The sequence below is a fragment of the Drosophila busckii genome, chromosome 2R (assembly GCF_011750605.1).
Source record: "Drosophila busckii strain San Diego stock center, stock number 13000-0081.31 chromosome 2R, ASM1175060v1, whole genome shotgun sequence".
NCBI lineage: Eukaryota > Metazoa > Arthropoda > Insecta > Diptera > Drosophilidae > Drosophila > Drosophila busckii.
In genome coordinates this window covers 11,184,134-11,206,998 of record NC_046605.1, presented here as the reverse complement: position 1 = coordinate 11,206,998, position 22,865 = coordinate 11,184,134, and the positions used below count along the sequence as shown (strand labels likewise).

The 22,865-nt window shown below is 34.5% G+C and overlaps 1 protein-coding gene across 9 annotated transcripts in view; it reads right to left on the bottom strand.

The window, feature by feature from the left end:
* The window catches only part of LOC108596018 (longitudinals lacking protein, isoforms N/O/W/X/Y), a 59,637-nt gene that overhangs the window by 2,450 nt on the left and 34,322 nt on the right, over window positions 1-22,865 (bottom strand). The window contains exons 6-7 of one of the 9 annotated variants that reach the window (XM_017981355.1): window positions 16,641-16,748; window positions 14,482-16,381 (exon numbers count right to left, since the gene is read on the bottom strand). The exons of 1 other annotated variant lie outside the window; for it this stretch is intronic. In XM_017981355.1, the coding sequence (XP_017836844.1) occupies window positions 15,033-16,381; window positions 16,641-16,748 (1,457 nt within the window). In that variant the 3' untranslated portion in view covers window positions 14,482-15,032. Of the gene's footprint in view, window positions 1-1,829; window positions 2,295-2,508; window positions 2,968-3,344; window positions 4,479-4,797; window positions 6,117-11,157; window positions 12,248-14,481; window positions 16,540-16,640; window positions 16,749-22,865 lie in introns of those variants that run through there. 7 more of the 9 variants (XM_017981374.2, XM_017981366.2, XM_017981368.2 and 4 more) reach the window with 7 other exon arrangements.

The window sequence follows — 22,865 nt, the reverse complement described above, 5'->3', positions numbered from 1 at the left end:
ATCCTTGATTTATTTTTGTACTCTTTGCTCTAATGTTCGTTTCGTTTTTCTACCTACGCCTAACTTTGCGCAGTGGGATGTGTCTAGCGCATTCTATTTTCTATTTCTGGCATACATCGAACAGGCAGCGAACTTTCTCTGAGAGCGCAAACGTGTGGGCAGCATGTGGAGAGAGTGAGAGAGCGAGAGCGAGAGCGCTAGCGTGAAATGAAAAGCATTTGCGCAGGCGCAAGAGCACAAGCTGCTGTTAGTATGTGTGCATGTGTGTGTGTGTGTTTACAGCTTCCGGTGGTGTTTATTTACTTTCATACACAGCTGTTGGTTAATGCTCATTTTGAAAAAGTGTAAAAATTTCAAGGTCAGCGCTTAAATTCATGGAATTCAAGCTCATTAGCGGCTCAGCGATTTCAATCTAAATCCACTTGAAGCACAAGCTTGAGATATTTTATAGTAACAACAGTTAGTCTGAAATAATTAGCAACGCTTGCAGCGCTTCTCAGAATTTTACACAAATTTATGTAGCTTCAAAGCAATGTGTACCCTTAAAACTTCTGCCTGTATTTGTATCTATAGCTGTGTAGCTGTATCCTGTGCGCTTTGCGAAGGCAAAGCCCAAAAGGAAATACAGAAAATTCAGGCACGCATGCGTGGCTTGCCATTTGGAAAAACTGCTGGAAACATCTTTCGTGGGAAGCACAAAGCAAAAGCCGCAGGCCAACGGAAAATTCTGCTCGCACACAAAGACAAAGCGAGCGAGCGAACGAGAGAGAGAGAGCGTAAAACTTATTTTTAGAGTATTTATATACTTTACTACGTGATTTATCTGCGGCTCGAATGTTTTTCAAATGCCGTTTTACGCATGTGTGTGTGTGTGTGTGTGTGGGTGAGCGAGAGTTTTATCAACAAAGCAGCGCTGCCTAGTACAGTCCAGTTGTATGCGCTTTGTGTGGTTTGGCAAATATTCCATGGCCTATGAGTTTTCAATTCAAGGTCAAATTAGTAACCACCCCTTGTGCTAAGGATACATGCACACAAAGATTTATATGAAACCTGTTTTCTTTTAAAGGATTAAAAGGTTTTGAATTGCAATGTATGCCAATTGTTTAGCAAGAAAAACATTTTTAAGATAGGTTTATATAGATGCGTAGATTAGATTGCAATGCTATTGCTTTTTTAACAAGAAAAATTACTAAATATATTCACCTGTTCCATATAGTTATGGTATAATAATAATCTGTAAAAGAAAATTGAATAAATTAAAAATAAAGCAAAAAATATAAAATAATAAATACGCACCAAAGTTTTGAATACGTCTGGCAGCATGAAAATAAATAAATAAAAAATTAAATTAAAACAAAATTTACAAAATGTATGTCTTAGCCTTTTAAATAAATAACAATATTTTAATTTGTTCTTAGCTTTTTATTTTTTAGCAACAGGTATAAAAACTTAAGTTGGTCCTCAGCGTGTAATAAACCCTAGACATATAACCCTAGGCACATAGTAATTAATTGACTATACTATTAGTTGCTCGCAACATAAAAAATGCTGGAAAAAACGACTTTGTTTCGTAGAATACATACGAGTGTTTGAGTTCTAAGCGAGTGCTTATATATACTTAATATATATGTAAATAATAAGTTTAAATATACGTTCTTCATTAGCTGCTTGCATAAGTATTTAATTTTTGGTCTCTGCATATTCAAATTTGGTAATTTTTAGTTTTTCATGTGGAAGTCCAATCGACAGTTTACAATTCAGCCTTTGTTCCATTTCACTTAAATTAGCAATAACTAGTAATTTGTTGAATAAGAAAAGCGCAGTAATTGTTGTTTGATATATAAGATAATAAAGGACTCGAAGTTAAATCAAAACTGAGTGCTCCTTTCTCATGTGCTCATTGAGAAAAGCCTGGGAGCGATAAACGCGCGCACAAAGCGGACAACGATTCGATTGCGGATCGTACTGCGCGCTGCGCTTGGAGCTCTGACGTGGCAGCTTGCGTCCTACCACCAGATTGCTAGTGTCTAGATGCAAATTCTGTGGCAAATGCGGCACCAAGTGCTGCAACGAACGTGCTGTTGATATGGAAGCCAGTTGCTGTAGTGCTATCAAAGCATCTGAATTATTGACAGGCTTTTTAATATTGTTATTGATGCCACTGCTAGGCTTGTTGTTGTTGATCGTATGCAAGGGCTCATCATTTTCACTGATGGACGATGTGGGCGATTTGATGCTCTTGGAGGTGCTGGGCGAGTCCTGGCCACGCAAATTGTACTTGCGACTTGTATGCACTGCAAAGAGAAAACAATTGTTGGCAAATCAAAATAAAAATAAAATAAGAGTTTATAAAAAGAACAAAGTTAAAGAAATATATATATAAAAAAAATGCACACTTAATGTTAAAGTATTTACAGAAGAAAAAAAAATAAAAAGAAATGCATTTTTTATCATATGCGAGTTTCTTTTCTCAAAGTTTTATTTACATAAAAAATTCATTTGGTTGTAGCTTTTGGCATTAACGAGAACTTGGCTATATATATAAACAAAAAGTGATTTTGGCTGCCATGGCCTAACATATATCAATATCAGCTTCATTTTCCACTTTGATTTCAGACGTATACAGATACTCCAGCGCCTGAGATTGTCGACTGGAAGCGCGGCTAGTAGCAACAGGTGCTGGCGTTGTTGTATTTTGCTTTGGTTTCTGCTTATGTTTTTGCTTCTGCCGCTGCTTTTGCTTCATCTTTTGCCTGTACTTGAGCTCAGCGGCCAGCTCAGTTTCATGCAGCTTACGATGGCGATTAAGATGCGAGCGTCGCTTAAACCATTTGAGGCAATAATCGCACTGGAAGCGCTTAAAGTCCTGGCACTCCTCACGCTGATGCAACAGCAGGCGACTCGTTGTATTGTAATAACGTCCGCATTGGCACAATAATTGATTCTTGGGTCCATGGCGCTGGTAACCTGCAGCAAAGAGAAAATGGCACAAGAAACGGCAGCGCATAAGACATAGCTTAAGTAACTAAATGTTAAGTAAGTGTTAGCTTAGACTTAGGTTTAGGCACAGATGATAGCTGGATGAATACAAATTGTTTTGTTTTATACTCTGCATGTTTATTAATTGTTAATGGTTCAAACTAAAATCTAGGCATACTATATACTTTCAACATATACTTGGCAGCAGCAGCAGTCAGCGTATAATCCTGGCAAGCGCAGCGCCCTAGAAAAAGAAATTCATATTAATAATAATCTTGGCATATAAATTAGTTATAGGCATAGTAATAGACTGGGGCAGCATTAGTTGTAAACATTTATTTATTGTAAGTAAGTGACACAAGTTAAAAGTATTAACGACAGATTGCACATTCATGTTAGGTATAGCCAATTTGATTATGATAACTACTACGCTTGAGCAGCAATACAAAGTACAAGTTTTAAAATCTAAACGACTAGTTTAGTGAGTTCATATACACAGACGATTAAAAGTTAGACAACAACGAAAACTACAGCTTACACTAAACTACTACAGCCCTTTATTTATATAAACAGCAAGTTTATTCAGTTGCTTAGCAGCAATACATCGCCAGTTTCCGAGTGCTTTTGATTCATATGTTTGCGCAGATCGGATTTGTATTTGCATTTGTGCGGACAATGCGGACACTTGAGCGTTGGCTCAACGCCACATTCGTAGTTCTTGTGGCGCTTCAGTGAGCCCTTGATTTTGTAGGTCTTGCCACAAACATTGCAGGCGTATTTGGCATCATCGAGCGACGACAGCTCGCTAACCTGTTGCAGCGCCATTGTGGCATGATGCACGCCACTTAAGCCATTTACATAGATTTTGCTCGCTTGCTGCTGTTGCTGTTGCTGTTGCTGCTGTGCATCTTCGACGCAGTGCAGCTTATGCATATATTCTTCTTCATAGTCGCTGTGCTGCTGGTTTTTCATAGCTTCCAATTCGAGCTCACGCTCTGCTTCATCTGCATCGGTTAGCAGCAGCTCAGAGTTGTGCACTACAGTGGCAACCACCTCATTGTTGTTGCTGCTGGGCGCCATGGCAATGCTAGTTGCACCATATTGCATAACATCGCGCAGCAGCAGCTTATCCTCTAGTCTTGAAGTATCTATTTTGATGTACTCCGGTCTGGACTGCGGCGCTTGTTGCTGCTGCTGCTGCTGTAACGTTAGTTGCTGGCGTTGTTGCGGCTGCTGCTGTTGCTGCTGCTTAACAATTTGTATGGTTGTTGCCTGTGGCTTGTTGCTGTTGCTTTTAGTCAAAGCGGGTATTGTATACTGTATGTTGCCCGTGGGATTGCCCAAATCATCTGGCGGCAGCTCGACGACAACTGTAGCGCCCGACAACAAGTTGCTGGCGTTGCTGCTGCTCAAGGACTGCGCTGTGCTGAGCGTTTGATTCTGCGCTGTTGAGCCTGCTATGGAATATGGCACCGTTTCCAAAATAGTCCAGTAACCATCTATAAAGAAAATGTGAAGTGTGGCGCATATTAATATTTTTATCAATATAAATAATGAATGCAAAATAATTACATAACAATTGTAGCTCCAATTCAAACTGTGCTGTGTTTGTTTCTGTGTTGTTGGTTGTGCTTTAAAAATTAAATAAACTGCAAATAAAATGTAAAAAATATACAAAGCATAGAGTGTAAAATAATAATTGGGCTGTTTAAACGCAAGTTTTGTTGCTAGACTATTTATAGTTATATGCTTTATTCTCATATATATGACAAATACATATACACATTTAGTAGTTTATATATTAAGTATAAAAATGTACACAACATTTGCTTTGCTTCAGTTTTTGTAAATGGTTTTGTTTTCAACATGCAAGTACAGTTAACATACTTGGCTTAAAATATGTATGCATGGTGGAATATTATATTATATAGTGGCAAATAATGGCGCTTAAGTCTTTGTTTGCTTGACTTGTTTGAAACAAATTATCGTATTTTGAACAGCAATTGTTGCTGGCAAGATTATTTGAGCGAGAAAATTGAGTTGCGTATATTAAAAATTAATTTTGGTCTTGGACCGTTCAAATTTAAACACGGAATGCGCTCAGAGTTAACTTAAGTGTGTGTGTTTTGTTTAAAAAAATATATATAGTTTATTTATTGATTTTACGTTAAGTCTGACTGTGTTAGATTTAATTTGTTAAGTAATTTGTGCGTTGTGCGCAGGAATGTGGACATGCTTGATTGAGATTGCCACAACAACTGGCTAAGTTTAGTTGCTTAGACTATACGATATACAAAGCTATTCACGTGCTTGGGCTGAGCTCACATTATTTTGGAGGTAGCAGTAGTAGCAGCAGCAGCAGCTAAGGCTGCTCCACTATATTTTGTGTTTTCATTTGGTAAACATTTCACATTACGCCTCAATTCTTAACACACACAAATGGACAAACAGCCGACGCGCTTAGCCATCCTCATCATAATCATCATCATCCTCCTCGCTCTCCTGCAGCATGGGCACAGCCGTGATGGTCAAATCACGTCCAGCCAAATCGAAATTGATCTCACACAACGCTGCAGCCAGCTCGCTATCCATGCCGCCGCCCTCAGCATCCTCCTCGACGCCATCAACATCGGCATCCTGCTCATTATCATCATTGCTCTGATCATCCTCGTTACGTATCAAATACAAACTCTCCTCATCATTACGCAGCCGCTCATAGAGCATGCAATGCTTGCGCTTAGCATGTCGCAGCACATGATCCTTGCGACGCGAGCGATACTCGCAGGATATGCACTTGTATTTCTTCTGCTTGAGGCAATACTTGCGCACATGCTCCTGCAGCTTCTGATGCGATTTATAGTAACGATTGCAATGCTTGCACTGCATAAAGGAATCACGAGAAAGGCTGCTGCTGCTGCTGGCGGCGGCGCCTGTTGCATGCAACGCGCGATTGGCGACGTTAGACTGTGTTGCAGTCGTGTTGCCGCTACTGTTGTTGTTGTTATTACTGCTGCTATTGTTGTTGTTATTGAGATAGCCATAGTAATCGCCAACGGCATCTTGATTGCTGCTGCTGTTGGGCGCATGACTTGTGGTGTCCACGCCCAGCAGACTGCCCAGTATGGGATAGATGTCTGCTTTTGTTGTAGAGGCGCGCGCATTGAAATAAAATTAAAATGAAAAATTAAAAAAAAAATAATTAAAGCAAAAGTAAATAAAGTCAAACAAAATCGGTAAAGAAATAAAGACAATACTTAAGTGTTTAATGCTACTACCCGCTAGTTAAGTTGTGCTTGTGTGTGTGTGTGTGTAACTATGTGTGAGAGATTTTAGCAGTGAGCTGGACAGTTCCCAGGCGTTGATGCTGATGATAATGATGATGATGATTTGGCTAGAGCGATGCAATGATGATGATTAAGCTCGTTAGCTGCGTCAATATTAAAAAAAACAATAACAGTTACATTAAATATATTTACACATACGAAATTAACAACTAGCTTTGCACCTTTAGTCATAAAAAAACACAAAACAATAAAAAGTTATTCAACTGTTGCATGTGCTAACAAATAACTACAACAATCAGCAAATATATAATTACATAGGTTTATACTGGATATAGTATATATATTTAGGCACTATAATTTCACTTTTTAATGACTTATATACAATACAACAATTTATGCAGTTTTTTGCGGCACACAGTCACAGTCACGCTCATTATCCTTTTCATGTCCTGCGCTTCATTTGCTTCAGCAGCATCTAGAAAAAGAGAAAAATCCATGTTAGTGCTAATTATTAAAAACAAATCACAACGCTGCAAAGAATTCTTGTTTAAAAAAAAACAGTACATTATTTTTTTTTCTTTTTTTGTTTTTTAATATATATTTAAATTTAGTTGGTTTTTCCTTTCATTTTTTTTTTTGTTGTTTTTCTTTTACTTATAACAATTAAATCGTTTTCTTCGTTTTACATTTTCACATTGTTTTTCAACTTGTTTATTTATATATCATAAAATTGTTTCACAAAATGTTTTTAAGGCGATTTTCGGCTCTATACACATACATATTTATATAACTATATATATCAGTATATATATATATATATATATATATATTATTTATTTGTGTTGCTAAACGTTTCGTTTGGTTGTTAATAAATGACTTAAGCACACTTTTGTTTTACATTTTCAAAAATAGTCTAACAACTGGCATTTTGAATGTCCTTTAGTTATTAGATTCATGTTTTATGTATCTTAATAAATTTGTTACACTACGCGCATAATTTGTTTATAAAGCCTAATTTTTGTTAAACAAACGTACTGATTGATGTTTTTTTCCTTCTCATTTGTTGTTGTAAATTTTGTTGTAAGCGCATAAACTAAGCTAAATTTTATAAAACTTTGTTATTGTTTCGTGTAACTATTATTATTATAAAATTTGCTATTTGTTTAATAAATTGAGTTCTTGCTGTGTGATTTTCAATGCGTGCGTGTGTGTGTGTGTGTGTGTGTGTAAACAGCTTTTAACAATTAGAATTTACAATTAACAATTACATATGTGGCTAAAGCTAATTTTCTTGTTGTTGATGTTTTGTTATTATTATTGCCGTTGTGTGTACATACTATATGTAAAAAACCCCTTTGCTATTAGTTTATAAATATATTGTTTTATAATTTTTTTACCAGCAGCTATAGAGAAATTATAAACAAGTTTAACGCAAATTTATAGTAAGAAACTTAAAAATTGTTTAGTGTATTGTATGTGTGTATGCATATGTATGTGTGTCTGTGTTGTTGTTGTAGTTGTTGCTTAGATTGTTTTTGTAAAGAAAAATCCTATGCAAAAACCTCTTTACCCGCTTGCCTATGCCCATTTCTTTTTACTTTCATGCTCAATTACATAAATTGTTTTTATCATTTTCTTAACAATCACAATTAATCACATCGATTTTTGTTACTATATGTATAGATTATTTGTATATATATTTATGTTTTTAACATTTATATATAATTTTTTACATTCACAGCTCCTTGTTTACAACATTTTTTGTGTGTGTAAGTGTAGGTGTATGTTCTTGTATATGTAAACTTTCCTTTTTTTATATGTATGTACTTTATGTGTGCATTCATTAACATTTTAAAGCTTACGAAACAAGCAAAGTTAGTTACAATAGATTTTAAATTATACATTTTTTTTTTACATATTATATATTTTTGTTAGTGTAATTTGTTGTCAAAAAATATATGTGTGTGTGGTTTAAAGCCAAAAAAAATTATATATTTATATAGAACAGTTGCCTAAATATTTTTTTTTTTTGGAAAGCTGGCACAAGCTCAAGTTTTAAGCCCGGCTAAGACAGCTGTATCAAAAAGGTAATAGTTAACTACTTATGTTAGTTTTATACATAACTATTATTTTCGCTATGTGTGTGTGTCGTGTGTGTGTGTATGTTTGTGTGTGTGTGTATGTTAGTAAATTGTTTGTTAATTAAATTATATTGAAATTTATCACATGCTCTTCATTTACTTTCACATTTTTATTGTTTTTTCTTTTCTTTTTTTTTTAGCTATTTGACTCAAAACTTGCTGCTATAGTTGAACGTGTCTTGCATTTCTATTTGCTAAATTATAGACTTTTAGAAATTTGAAACTTATAGACAAGCTTTGAGTACATCACATGCGCTGTTGATAAATTAGAAACAAAAATATATGTAGTTGTTATATATAGCTGATAATTTGTTGTTAGTTTCATTTCATTTGTTGTTGTTGTTGTTGTTGTTGTTGTAGCTGTTTCTATTACTTAGAAAAATCGTACAAAAAATTATTTAATTAGTAGTATAAATAAGAACCACAACCTTAAAAGACAAAAGTTAAATAGTTGCATTAGTTAATAAGTTGTTTATAAAGCTAGAGCTTGTGAAAAAATTATATTTTTTCTGCATTTCTTTTTTAAAAAAATGTGTGCTCAAGTTAAGTATTAGAAAATAAATGTTGAAAAGCAAAAACTCAAATAACTGACTAGCGCAAAATGCTAATTTTTTTTTTTTTCATAAACAAAAACAAAAAAATACAATTTTGTATAAACACTAGTGGATAAAGCAAATATATAAATATATACAGAATTCTCAAAAGAATCTAATGCCAATTTTAAAGATTGCGCGAATTTTATAAACAAATTTTTTAAATTAAATTTCATTTTCACGTAATTCGAATACTGACCGACAATAATTTTGTTTTTCTATGCAAAATTTAGTTTTTATATTCGTATAATTAATTAATAAGTTTTGTTTTTTGTTTTCTGCTAGAATTTGTGCCAATTTCGTTTTTTTTTTTATATTTGTCTGGTATTTTTTTTTTGTTTTGTTTTGTTATCACATATTTTGTGGCACAAACTGCTAACGTACTTTATATATGCGCAACTATGTGTGTGTGTGTGTGTGTGTGTATGTTTGTGTGTGTGTATATATATTTATAACATTATTATTGTTTTAAAGTACCTAAGCAAGGAGTTTTTTTTTAAGCTCATGTGTTATTTCTTAATGATTCTGTTAACAATTTCTATTCTTTATCTGAACTTCACGCACACAATTCAATTGATTATAAACTTAAACTATAACTAATTTTTTTATAACAATGATACGGTATAGTGTATAACTTTAATTAATTTTGAAAATAACATTTAATAAAAATTTCGTTTTTTATTTTATGTTTAGTTAAGTGTATGCATGTGTGTGTGTTTGTGTGTGTATACTAACAACAAGAAAAATTAATATTATTATTTATTACAATGAGGACTATATTCTTTATATCACATACCAATTATTTCTCATTAACTTGACTCTTGACTTCGTTAACCAACTCCGAACCTCGTTTTGCCAGCTCTGAACTCTGTGACTCGACGCGAGTTTTAAATTTTTTAAAACTCTTTGCAACACTTTGTTTGAACAATGCCAATTTGTTTATAGATTTTTTTTGTTAGCGCACATTTTTACATAATTTTATAACAACAATATTGAATAGCTGCTTTTCGAAGTTGACGCCTACGCAAAGCCACTAAACCAACTTAAACAAAGTTTTTAATTTTTTTTTTTTTGTTTTTTTGGTTCAACTAAACTTTTTGCCTATCACATTTTGTGTTCGTTATAATAATTTTGCATGGAATGAGCGCAAGCTAAAATTAAATTTGAAAAAATTTGTTATTTTTATGTTTAGAGATCGTTGCGTTGCATTAACATTAAATTGTTAAATATATAATTTTTTTGCAAGTGGCTTTGCTGGCGCAACTAAGTAGCTAATAATTTAATAACATAAAATAATTATATAAGCAAATTATTGACTTGACTGTGCGATGAATTATTTGCAGTAGTGTGCTGATTTTTTTTTTTATTTTTATAGCTGTTGCCTATTGCACAATGTCCTGGATTGTTTTTGTTTTTAGTTTGAGTTACGCTTTTAATGTTTAAGCTAGCTTATGAACTAACATTTGACTGACTGACTAAGCGGTTGTTTTTGTTTTTAGATTGGTGTAGTTTACTTTAAAAATATACATATATGCATGGAGTTTATTTAAAGTTATTAAGTTGAACTATTGCCCCAAGAGAGAGAGAAAACAAAACAAAAAGTATATAAAGCAAGTTTATAGACAACGAAAAAAAAATATATGTATATTAAAAATAAATTAATATAGCGCGTGAGAGTGCCAATGTCCTGCATCGAGTCACAACAAGCCCCACTCCACTTTCATTATAAATAAAAAAAATTAAACGCTTAAACAAGTTGCAACACTAAAATTAATGTGAATGTATTGTTTGCTGCGATTTTCCTTTCTTTCTTTTCCTACACAAAAAAATGCTTTAATTTTTCTTTTTCAGTTTTTGTCAATTCTGTTACCAACACATTAAAAGAAAAATTCATTGAGATCATTGAGTTTTCATCAAAGCATGTTAGATTGCTCTATTTCTTGCTAATTTTGTAGCTAGCGGGGGTAACAACAAAAACAATATCGCCAACATAATTTGCAACTCTCACGCGCGCCCAAAGTTAAAGAGAAGTTTAAAAAAAAAAAACGAAAAAAATTGCTATAAAGTATTTACAAGTGTGTACAGATTAGAATTTGTTAATAGTGTTTTGTTTTTTTTGCATGCTGTATGTGTGAATATATATGTAGTTAATTGTATTGGTGTGTGTGTGTGTGTATATATATTTATATAAAAAACGACTATATGTTTTTCAAGATCATTTGAAAATTAAATCAAAAACTTGCTTAAACTGCGCACGGTTTAACGATTTTGGACTTTTGCACTGCCTCTTGCAGTTAGCTCTAACTAGTGGCAACAGCTGCTGCTGTTGCTGCTGCTGCTGATGTGTTGGCAATCAGTTGCTGGTGTCATTGCAATTGCTGCTGCTGCTGTTGATTGTATCATCGATGTTGATGCGTGCGCATGTGCAGCACCAGATTGTGTTTGTGCTTCGACTTCTTGTGACAAATGGGGCACTCGAATTGCGGCTCGACGCCGCACTCGAAACGCACGTGACGATTGAGGCTATGCGGACGCGCATAGGTGTTGCCACAGCGATCGCAGGCGTAGGCGCCGCCGCCACCAACAGCGCTGCCAGCAGCGCTGCTCCAACTGCCGCCACTTGCTGCAGCATTCGCTACGCAGGCCGCTTGATTGCTGGCCACCAGCCCAGCGGCCATGGCAGCAGCCGCGGAGGTGGAAGCTCCGCCCACAACGCCGCTGCCGCCAGCCGCTGCCGCTGTGTTGTTGGCGGCCATGGCAGCAATGGTTGCTGCCATTAAATTGGCCGGACTGCTCTTGGCATCCACGCCTGTGCTGCTGTGTCCCGACGGCAGCAGCGCGGACGTTGCATGCCCATGATGGCCCAAGGCGCCGGGCACGCCAGCTGCTGCCAAATAGACTTTGGCCAGTCCCACGCTCAGATCGTACGGCTTAACGCTATCGTCATCATCGTTGTCGCCCTCATCGTCGTCGTCGTTGTTGTTGTTGCTGTCGTCATTGTCGCCGCCATTGCCATTGCCGCCTGTTGCACGCAACGGCATGTTGTAGTGGGCGGTGGGCGTGGCGCGTGCACTATCAATGCGCAGCTCATGCTCGTGATCGTCCAGCACGCTGCCGCTGCGCTCGTACTTGATGACGCCCGTGGGCGTGGCAATGGGACTCGTGTAGGGACTCGTCTTCAAATGCATCTGCGGATAGTAACGATTGATAGTTGGCGTTCTAGACGCATCATGGCCGCCATGCGCAAATTCTACAGTGGCACAAAAGAGAGTTTAAAGAAAAAGAAGTTGAAAAAAAATAAAATAAAAATTTCTGGTTAGTTCAAAGTTGTCTAAGGCAAACGAATTCTGTAGAGGATCGAGATATACAGTTACATAGAGATTGTAAAAAAAAATCAAATTATAAAGCCTACAATCTAAGTGGAATTTATATAAAATATATAGTATATAAAATAAATCATATATAGTTTATTACCGTGAGCAACGTTATAAATGTGACGTAACGCTTAACATGTTTTTTTTGTAGATTTTTTGCTTGTTTTAGGTGCGTGTATTGTATGAGTGTGTGTGTGTTTGTGTGTAGTGCATGTGTGTGTGTGTGTGCTTGTGTTTTTGTGTGTGTGAGTGTGGCTGCTTGATATCTAAAGTAAATTGTTAAAAATGTTTGAATCAAAAATTTGGTGTAACACTTAGAAATTAAAAAAAAAATATATTAAAACATTTAAAATTAGAGAGCATGTAATTTACGTGTACATGTAAAAAATTTGAGCTAAGCAAAACATAATAATTACAATGAGTTTTAAAATTTGTTTTTAAATGTATGTTAGTCACAATTATAAAAAAAAAATTACATAGTGAACACACCCTATAAAAAATAAAACTTATAAATATAAAAAAAAATACGCATGCATATTGATTGATATTGTTTTGTTTTTTCGTTAAAAGTTAACAATAAATAAAAACCAACTACAAGAGTTTAAATAGTTATGCAAATATTTAGAAAAACATTTTTGGTTTTTACAAACTAAGTTTTCTTTTATCATTTAATAAAGTATAATTCAGACTATTATAATATTTTTAGCAGACAGATTTTATAACTGTGACAGCACTAGGAAGAAAATGAAAGAGGATACATGAGAAAAAAATAAACTTATATATTATCCTGCCGCATACAAAAACGCATAAAGAAACAAACTACAATAAACTCTAATAAAGTTTTATCAATACAAAGTTAAGAGTTACAATAAGTTATAATAAATAGAAGTATATGCAAATGCACAACGGCGCAAGATAACACCAATGTACAAGTGCATATAGTATAATAGTATTTTTATATAGTAGATTCTAAGTTACACTGGTACTAAGCTATGGTATATATATATATATAGTATATATAGTAGTATATATGTTGTTGTATAGTAGGTTAAGAGCATGCAAACAACAATAAGAGAGCGCTACACCGCATTCTTGGGTTTCTTGGGTAATTTGCTGTTGTCTGTCCGCATAACGGTACATTACATAGCATCGTGCTCAACATCAGCCACCTGAAATAGAAAGCTGATTAGTATGGATTCTTAGCAAAGTAACAGATAAACAATAACAACTATAGTATAGGGTACTTGTTTTGATTTGGAGGAAGCAGGATTGGTATTTGTATGTGTGTGTGTGTGATGATAGCTTGGGAAAAAGAATAGTTTTGGTTTTTTTTAAATAAATACAACATTTGGTTTTTTTTCGATTAATTTTTTTATGTTTCACTTTTTTTTGTTTTTTTTTTGTTGGTTTTCTTTGACATTTGTATTTTTGAATTTTTGCATTTTAATACATATTAGCCGGCAATAAGTACGATATTCAATTTGATTTTTTATATGGAATACATAATAATTGTATTTGTTGTTCATTTCTGTTTAACTTAGAGGTATTTGTTATGTGTATACATTCGAAATGAAATTATTTTTGGGGTATATATATATTTTTACATATGGCCGGGCGTTTAAATTAAGACTAACGATTCGAAAAGCATTCGCTGATATTTTTTGTTTAAGTGTAGTTTTGTGTGTGTGTGTGAAGTTTAAATGTAAAACATTATATTAAAATTTATCATAGAATTTTTGTCTAATTTGGGGTTTTTGAAAATATTATCATAAGTATTTTTTAATTATTATTATAATAATATAGTAATAAATACTCGGTTTTTGTTTTTGACTAGAACTTGTTATCATTATCATATATAATATATATGCATATAAAGCAAGTTTAACATAATGCGCATGAGAAGAAATATTCTTTATAGCAACATAAACTAAAGTAAACAAAAGAAATGAAAACAAAAACTTAAAGTACATACATATTATTTTTTTTTATAAGTAATATATAAGTATATGTGTGTGTATGTGTGTATTTGCTCATGCCAAGCATATAATGTTTAAATTGCAATTAAAATTAATTATAAATACAAAAAGTTGACTGATTTTTTTGTTTGTTTAGAGACCACTTAAGTAGTTTTACTTGTGACTAGTTTCAATTTTTTGTGGCAAAAAAATTTATACATTACTTAAGTTTTTTTGTAAAGTTTTTTGTATTTTTTTTTGTTTGTTTTGAGAATTTGCTAAGACAATAAAACCGCAAAGTTTGCATTGTCAACTAAAACTACGTCTAACTTTACTTATATTTTGCTTTTTATGGTTTGCTTTGCTTTGGTTTAGAAACTGTTTTTAAAGCTAGCGCGGCTGACTTTAACCCACTGTGCTCAGACCAAGCATAATATATAAATATATAATACATATGTATTAATTATGTTTAGAGAGTAAAGTTAAACTAGTAATGCAAGGAGCAACAAACATTGCACATGCGTCAATAATTCATTAAAAATTTAGCCATTGAATTTTCAATTTGTACCAAGCACAGTTTTGTTTTTTGTTGCAGTTCAGTTAACGCGCCAGGCTAACAGTTTCCAGCTGCTTTGTACAGTTGTCTGCTGGGGGGAGGCATGGGTGTAATGTGGGTGTGGGTATGTGTGTGTGTGTGTGGTGTGCCTTATTCCTTTTGAAAGACGAGTGTGTAGGTGCTGCTGCTGTTGCTGTTATTGGCGCTGCCAGCAGCAGTCGCAGCCGCAGCAGCAGCAGTTTGCTTCTTTTCCTTCTCTTTGTCCTTGTCCTTGTCTTTGTCCTTTTCCTTCTCCTTGTCTTTGTCCTTTTCACGCTCACGCTCACGCTCCTCCTCGTCCTTCTCACGATCACGACACTTGGTATTCAAATGCCGCTTCAGATTGCTGTGCACATTCGTCGCATAGCCGCACATCTTGCTGCAGAAGTAACGCGGCGGCAATCCGCACTCGTTCTTGAGATGACACTTGAGGCTGTTCTTCCATTTGTAGGTGCGATTGCAGTTGCGGCACACCCAGGGCTTCTCAATGTCCGCATTGTAGATCATGTCGGCCGAATGCTCCAGCGATTCCTTGCGCATGCGCTTGTTCTGCACCAGAATCCTATAGCGATTGTCATCCGTATGCGACCAGTGCAGATTCAAGTTCTGTGCATCGGCGCTGCTCTTGATGCTGCCGCCGCCGCCGCTGCTGGTGCTGGCTATGGGTTGCTTAGTGCTGCTGCTTATGCTGGTAATGGTTGCTGGTATGGCGGGCAGCTTCATTGCCAGCGACTGACTGGTGGGTTGCAGCTGCAAATGCTGCAGATGCTGCTGCTGCTCCAGCAACAGTTGCTGCTGCTGCTGCGTGCTCATTGCGCTCTTCTTATTGCTGCTGCTGCTGCCCTTTTGCTTTTCATTTGTTTGCTTGGCATGCTTTTGACTGGCTGCTGCTGTGGTCAGCAAATCGTCATCATCATCCTCGTTATCCATCAAATAGCTTTCCTCAAAGTCATCGGTTTCAATCTTAACATTGTCGTACGTCCATGACATGGGGCTGGCCAGCTTCAAGTCATAGTCAAAGGTATTGTCATCATCGATGGCCTCGTTGCAAACAGCCTCATCACCATTTAGTGAGACATTCTCGGGATGCTCGATTTTGACAATCATCTCAGTCATGGCATCATCAATGCTGTCCAGCTCCACGCCCGCTGCAGCCAGCGCTGCTGCCGAAGCTGCATCCACATTGCAATTGCTGTTGCTGTTCCTATGGCTGGCGGCGGGTGTAATGCAAGCAATCGTGGTGCGTCCAATGCTGCCAATGCGTCTAACCGTTTGCGCTTCCGGCTGCAGTGCATTGGCCAAGCTGCTGCTGCTCTTCTCGCTGGCAGCGCTGTTTGTATTATTGTTGTTGTTGTTATTATTGCTATTGTTGTTGTTGAGCGTTCTGGTCGTAGGCGGCGTTGTTGGCGTCTTGTGGTTAGTGTTTTTAGCATCGCTGAGCTTGTGCTTAGTTAGTTTATCTTTGATTGTTAGTTGATTATTGTTGGGTTAGGCAATGAGCAATGCATGAAAATAGAAATGGGTAAGGTTAGTTAGTTGGTTGTTGTTGTTGTTGTTGCAAATGTAAAATAGAAAAATTTCGGCTGCCGCCGCCAACAACGAAATGAAAAATAAACAACTGCAAAAAGAAAATGAAATATTACATTATAACAAATAAAAGCTACACAAAAAAAATATAAATCATATGCACAAAATTAAACAATTATAATGCTTAAATACCTGCTGACTCATTGCTGCTGTTCTTATCAATCACCGACTGATCAGCCAACATTAACCAATTGCGCACACGTATGCGAGATTCCCCCGAGTCCAGTTGTCCATTATCATCTGCAAAAACAATTACGAGTAAAAGATAGAAATACAAATTAGTTTAGGTTTAAATAAATGTTTTTTACATTGAAAATTTTGCCTGCTTTTTTCATTGTGTTAGTGTGCCTAATATTTGTGCCCTCACAGTTTTATTATAAAAAACAATCATAATCAAAAATAAAATTTTTATACTTACAAGCATAAAGTTAACAAAAACGCTACGGTACATAAACTAAAGCTGTCGAAAAAATTAAATAAAAAATATTTGTATATGCGCAACATAAACATTAACGTTAATAAATAAAAATAATTTAAACGCAGTCAACAAACAATTGTTCGTTTTTTTTTTGTTTTTTTTTTTGCGTTTTTATTACATGAATTTTTTTTTTTTGCATATTTCTCACATTACTGTTTTGTCTTTTATAAGTAATTTATAAATGTAGCTCAATTTACATTAAATTTGAATTGGGGGGAAAAAAACGTTAAATATAAAGTACAGTTATAGCATATATTATATATGTTTATATACTACAGTTTATAATGAGTATTTGTTTGTGCTTTTTAAGTTGTTTTTTTTTTATTAACATACAAATTATTTTATAAGTTTTTTTTTTCTTGCTTGAAAATTTTGCCAGTTTTAAACCGAAAATTGATCAACAATTTTTTAATTTTGATGATTTTTAACGAAAATTTTGAATTTTCACTTTGCTGTAATTTTGAATTGTTGCTTATTTAATTGATATTAAATTTTTTTTTAATTCTTCATTAGATAAAGAAGCGCTAAACTTAGCCCAACACCGCATTTGAAATATATTTTAACCAATAATTATAATTTTTTTATGTTATATTTTTTACTTAGCAGCAAATTATTTTAAAACATATTCGAGTGTTTTTTATTATAAATTTTTGAAATGCACAGTTTGACTGGCATTTGCCATTTCTTGTTGTTGTTGTTTTTTGTTGTTGCTGTGAATGTTTTTGTAGTTGTAATAACTTGTTTGTTAAAGCTTAACTGTTTATAAAATCTTCTATGGAATGTATTTGTAGTTTTACAAAAAATTGTTAAAAATAAATTACGCTTTGCTAGCATAACACAAAAATTATTATTATATATAGAGTTATATGTATGTATGGTATATATATAAATATTTAAACAAATAATAATAAATAAAGTGCATGTGACGTATTGTGGCGGTGTTGTTTGTTTGTTTGTTGTTGTTTTTGTTATTGTTTATATATTGTTGGTAATAATATCTTGTGCTTGTAGCTCAGCTACATGCAAAATCGCCTGTTTTTGTTTTTGCTGTTAAACTGCCTAAAATTGTTTAAACACAAAACTAAGTACCTGAGTTGTTGTTAAAGAAATAATATAAAATAAAAAATTGTTTGCCTTACACTTCAAATTGTTTGACTGTACTTAAAAATTATATATATGTCTAAAAACTAATTGATATGGCTTTTTAGATTTTTTTTCACTTTTTTACTGCTTTATCAAAAATTTAGTAAAAGGCACTTTTTAACTTTTCACTTGACTACAAAGTTTGTTGTTTATAATTTAAAGCCATAGGACTAATTATATTGTTTTAGTTGAGGTAACTTGTTGTTGTTGTTGAAATTGAAACTGCAAATTGTATGTGGGGCAAACTAATGTTTTAAGGTTTTTTTTTTTTAATATTTTGGCACTGTTATGCTTAACTAAATAATATAGTTATTGCTCTAAGTGCTTTAGCTAATATCTTAATATGGTCTGAGTTGGAATCATTATAAAAAAATTAAACAAAAGCGTTTCTATAAAGCAATTTATATATCCACTGAGTTGGCTGCTCGCACCGCGTTAGCTTTCAATAATAAAAAAAACACTAAATACTAATACTAACTAAAATGCTACAAACTATGCTTTTGTCTATAGCAACTAAACTTATGATTCATTGTACAAAGTTTGTGTCTTTAATATTTGCTGGAATGAAATTGTTTTTTTATATTTTAGTGTGTGTTTGTTTTTCAGTTTACTGATCACGTTGCTGTTTTTTGTTTTTTTTTTTTTGTGCACTTTGTGTGTTAAAAAATTAATAACAATAACAAAAAAATATAAATTGTTTGAAAAAAATGGCTAAATTTGTTTGTGCTTTGCAACAAATTGTTTTTTGTTTGACGAAAATTTGTTGCTTTGTAAATTTTCCAGGCGTACGCTTAAAAATTAAATATTAATTGATTCGTTTTTAAATATTAATTTGGCACACTGTTTCCGTATTCCTTATAAGAAACCCCGAGAGCTAGGTGTGTGTTGATAATTATTGTTGCTTGTTTTTTTTTTTGTTGCTTGTTTTTTGTTACACTTAACTTTTTGACTAATTTATGTTTGTTTGTTTGTTTGTTGTTTACTTTCCCTGATTTGCTTGCTTGTTATTTAATAACTGTTTACACAAAGCCGTTAAACGTTAACACCGCGTTATACATTTTCCATTTCGTTTTTTAATGTAAAGTGCGCATGCAGCTCCGGCGCTGAGCTGGCCAAAGCGGCAGCCGCTGCCGCCGCCGCCATTGCCGCCGCAGCCGCAGAGCTGGCATCGGCAGCATCGAGGCCAACGCCGCACTCGCTTTTGACCTCGTCCAGCTTGAACTTCTCCTTATGCATGCGCTCCATGTGGCGTCCAATGTGCATCTTTTGCTTGGCACGATAAACACAGAAGGGGCATTGAAATTGCGGCTCCTTGCCGCATTCCCATTTCTGATGATTGCGCAGTGATGATTTTAGTTTGTAAACACGTCCACAGACTGGACATGGGTGTCCAGCACCGTTATCCACGCCGCTGCCGTTGCCGCTGTTGTTGCTGCTGATGTTTAAGAGCTTGACCTGGGAACGCGGGCTCTCACTATTTCCGGCTTCTTCAGGGTCATCAATCGGCCCCGTCTGTCTACAGCGCCGTGCTGCCTGTATGCCAGACATAACTAACGCCAACCAGAGATCTGTGTCGCTATATAGGCTGGCCCTGTACTAGTGCTGCGAAAGAGCCAGCTTACATTGCTAGAATTATAAAATATTTATGTCCTAGCGATAAATGCTGTTCAAGTCATCGTTAACTGTGCAAAGTCAGCGAGGTACACACTCGCCTAACCGCCATCGAGACCAAACGTAACACATCATGCAGACAGAGAGCATTATGAGACAGAGTAAAGTATCCGATAAGTATCGTATATGAGACATTGGACCCACATTTCCGGCCAGCACACATGTCGTTACACTTCAGACCACGAGTAGACTCATGTCCATATATGCTGATTAATTATAGCCGGTAATAGCTGGCTCGTTTGTTCTCACAACCCTTAGTGCACCCAAGCACGCCTGTGAGTTCATTTTCAATTTGAGCTATAGGGAAGGCTCCTCCTCGCTTGAAGATGTTTATAGCACTGCGCCGAGACAGGTGATTTTCTTGCTGTCTTGTCGGCATGTGGCTCTTGACTGAGCCTGATATGCAGCTTTTGCTGGGAAAAGTAAAGACCATGGGTGGGGTTGGGGGTGTGGGGCCGCCTGAGATGCTGATGCGGCTGCCTATCTGTTGATGGAGTATGCATGGTTCGCCTCTTGAGAAGCCGCAAGCACAATCAGCTGCCGTTTATATGCTGTCAGCTCACTCAATAGGCGCTGAGCTCCTTGCAGGCAAGATTGCTGAGGTTAGGCCAGCCCTACTAGTCGTCACGGTCTCCTGTGTCCAACTGATAAACACGAATCAGTGTGTGCCAAATAATTAAGCTTATAGCGGACTATATGTCACGCTCCAACATCACTTTGGTGACCGTTTTGCTTCCATATTTTAATATCTCCAAGTTGCTATTTGTTTGCCTATTTTAATCTGTGCGTTCGCACTCTGTTCAGAGTGTAGAGAAGTACCTAGACAAGTTGACGATGTTTAGGCTCACAAGGTCATCCACATATGTTACGTATTTAGAACTCGATATGATATAAATTTTTGCTTTAATAATATTCAATTTTTGTTTTATTTGTCTGCTTATCATGTGTGTGAAGTAGTAGGTGCCAGACAGAGCGCAAACCAACATATGGAAAAGAGTAAATATATAGTACAATTATATATAACAAACCAACAGACAATAATATGTAGACACTATAATCATATAGCACTTTACCCTTTGGTAACGTGATGTTGCATAATATGATTGACTGATCTTATGGTTTAGAAATTATTATTAAGGACACTCACATAACAATGCAAATAAAAAATTAAAAAGAGCACAAGTAACTATAGTTGTCCAATAAACTATAATATTACGATAGAATCAGTGTGTGGGTGAGATAATTAATAGTATATTATAGCCACCAGAGAGCTATCACAAGCGCACTAAACTGAAAATGTCATAATGCATGGGAGGATTTATTTATGATAACAGACAAAGTCTTGAAGCCTTCTTGAGACATAGAGTCCTAATCTGCAATAAAGTTATTATCACACTTGGGGCTCACATTTATTTAGTTAATAAACGGAAGAAGTTTGCTTCCTATCTGTACAATGAGCTAACAAATATAAATTATATAGGCATAAAAGACTAATATATTTAACCACTTATACAGACACCTATTAAAAGTGACGCACAAAATATAAGTGAGACAAGATAGTACTTAGGAACAATCTAATAAAAAATATATCTAGTTAAAAAATTAAATAAACTGTCCTGTCCTGTCGGCAAAAATACTTTGACCAGGAATTGCATATATAAATGTTTTTTATAAATGTTTATTATATTGAAACAACCAGCCAATCGTACAACCAGGACCCATAGATTTGGCTTGGTGGTTAGGAGGTTGGGAGTGTAGGAAAGGAAATAATCTTCACTTAATTTGGTTTGCAGGTTATTTATAATATAATTATTAACTTTATAGAGATGGGCGACATATCTCCCATTAAGAAACATAATACTAATTAAATTTAAGATTACCTTATTATTAAACAATAGCCTCATTATGCACAGATGCATTTGGGCAAGATTTTATTAGGAGTAAAGTTAATTTAGAGTTAATTACATATATCGTGCATGACCATTGTACAGTCGTCTAGAATATCTACCGAGGAACCAACGAATCCACAGCCACTTTGTCATACACTCTAACAAAAAGAAGACGAAATATATCTACAAGTTTGTCATTACAATATTAAATAAATTAAAACCTATAATAGATATATATCAAGAGCACTGTTATGTGCACTGCATTCTATTCTGCAATTAGTAAAAAACTTATGATTCAGTATATATTGTTAAACTCACGTATATATTAATTCACTTATCTCTCATTACTATAAAATATAAGGAGGAACAGTCTGCGCATCTTTTACTTAATTCCTCTACTTGTAATATATTTTTATTTTAACAAAACACTATTCTGCGAATTAAATATATCATTAAAGTCTTAGCATAATCAGAGGCATATTTAAATAGTCATACTCTAAATTATAACCCATTTATCTGCGGAGATCCAACAACTTAATTGACAGCATCGACATAATGTTATAAGAAAAGATTAGGTTTCTTACTTTAAAAATTGTTGTACATACAAGAAAAGTAATATTTTCGTATATAATTTCTAATATGTTGAATTGAAAATTTAGTGTATTATCAATAATATCTATAAAATTAACCATATAATTTGTACAAGTCCAATAGTAATATATTATAAAAGCTACCTCTTATACAAACTTAATATATGACGAATTAATTACTATAGTTAACTTCTACTAATGATTTATATTATAATATAATTTACTATGTCAATTTTCTATTATACATAATTTCTATGGGTATTATTATTAAACACACAACAATAGTTGCGAATGTTAATCATTCTTAATACACCATGATCAAAAATTTTCGACACAAAACAAAAATAAACTTATATTTTTTCGTTTAAAAAGCCTCCAATAAGTATTATATTTTTTCTATCTATAATTCCTATTTATTATGTGTTGTGTAGTTAATTGAGAAAAACTTTCCAACAACACGCAAATATAATTTGCGTCTATCTATAATTAACAACAATTTTTTTTACTTATTTTAATTTTATGCCATATTTTCCTCATATATAAGTTTTTATTATACAGTTGTAAGATAATACTAGGTTAAATACTC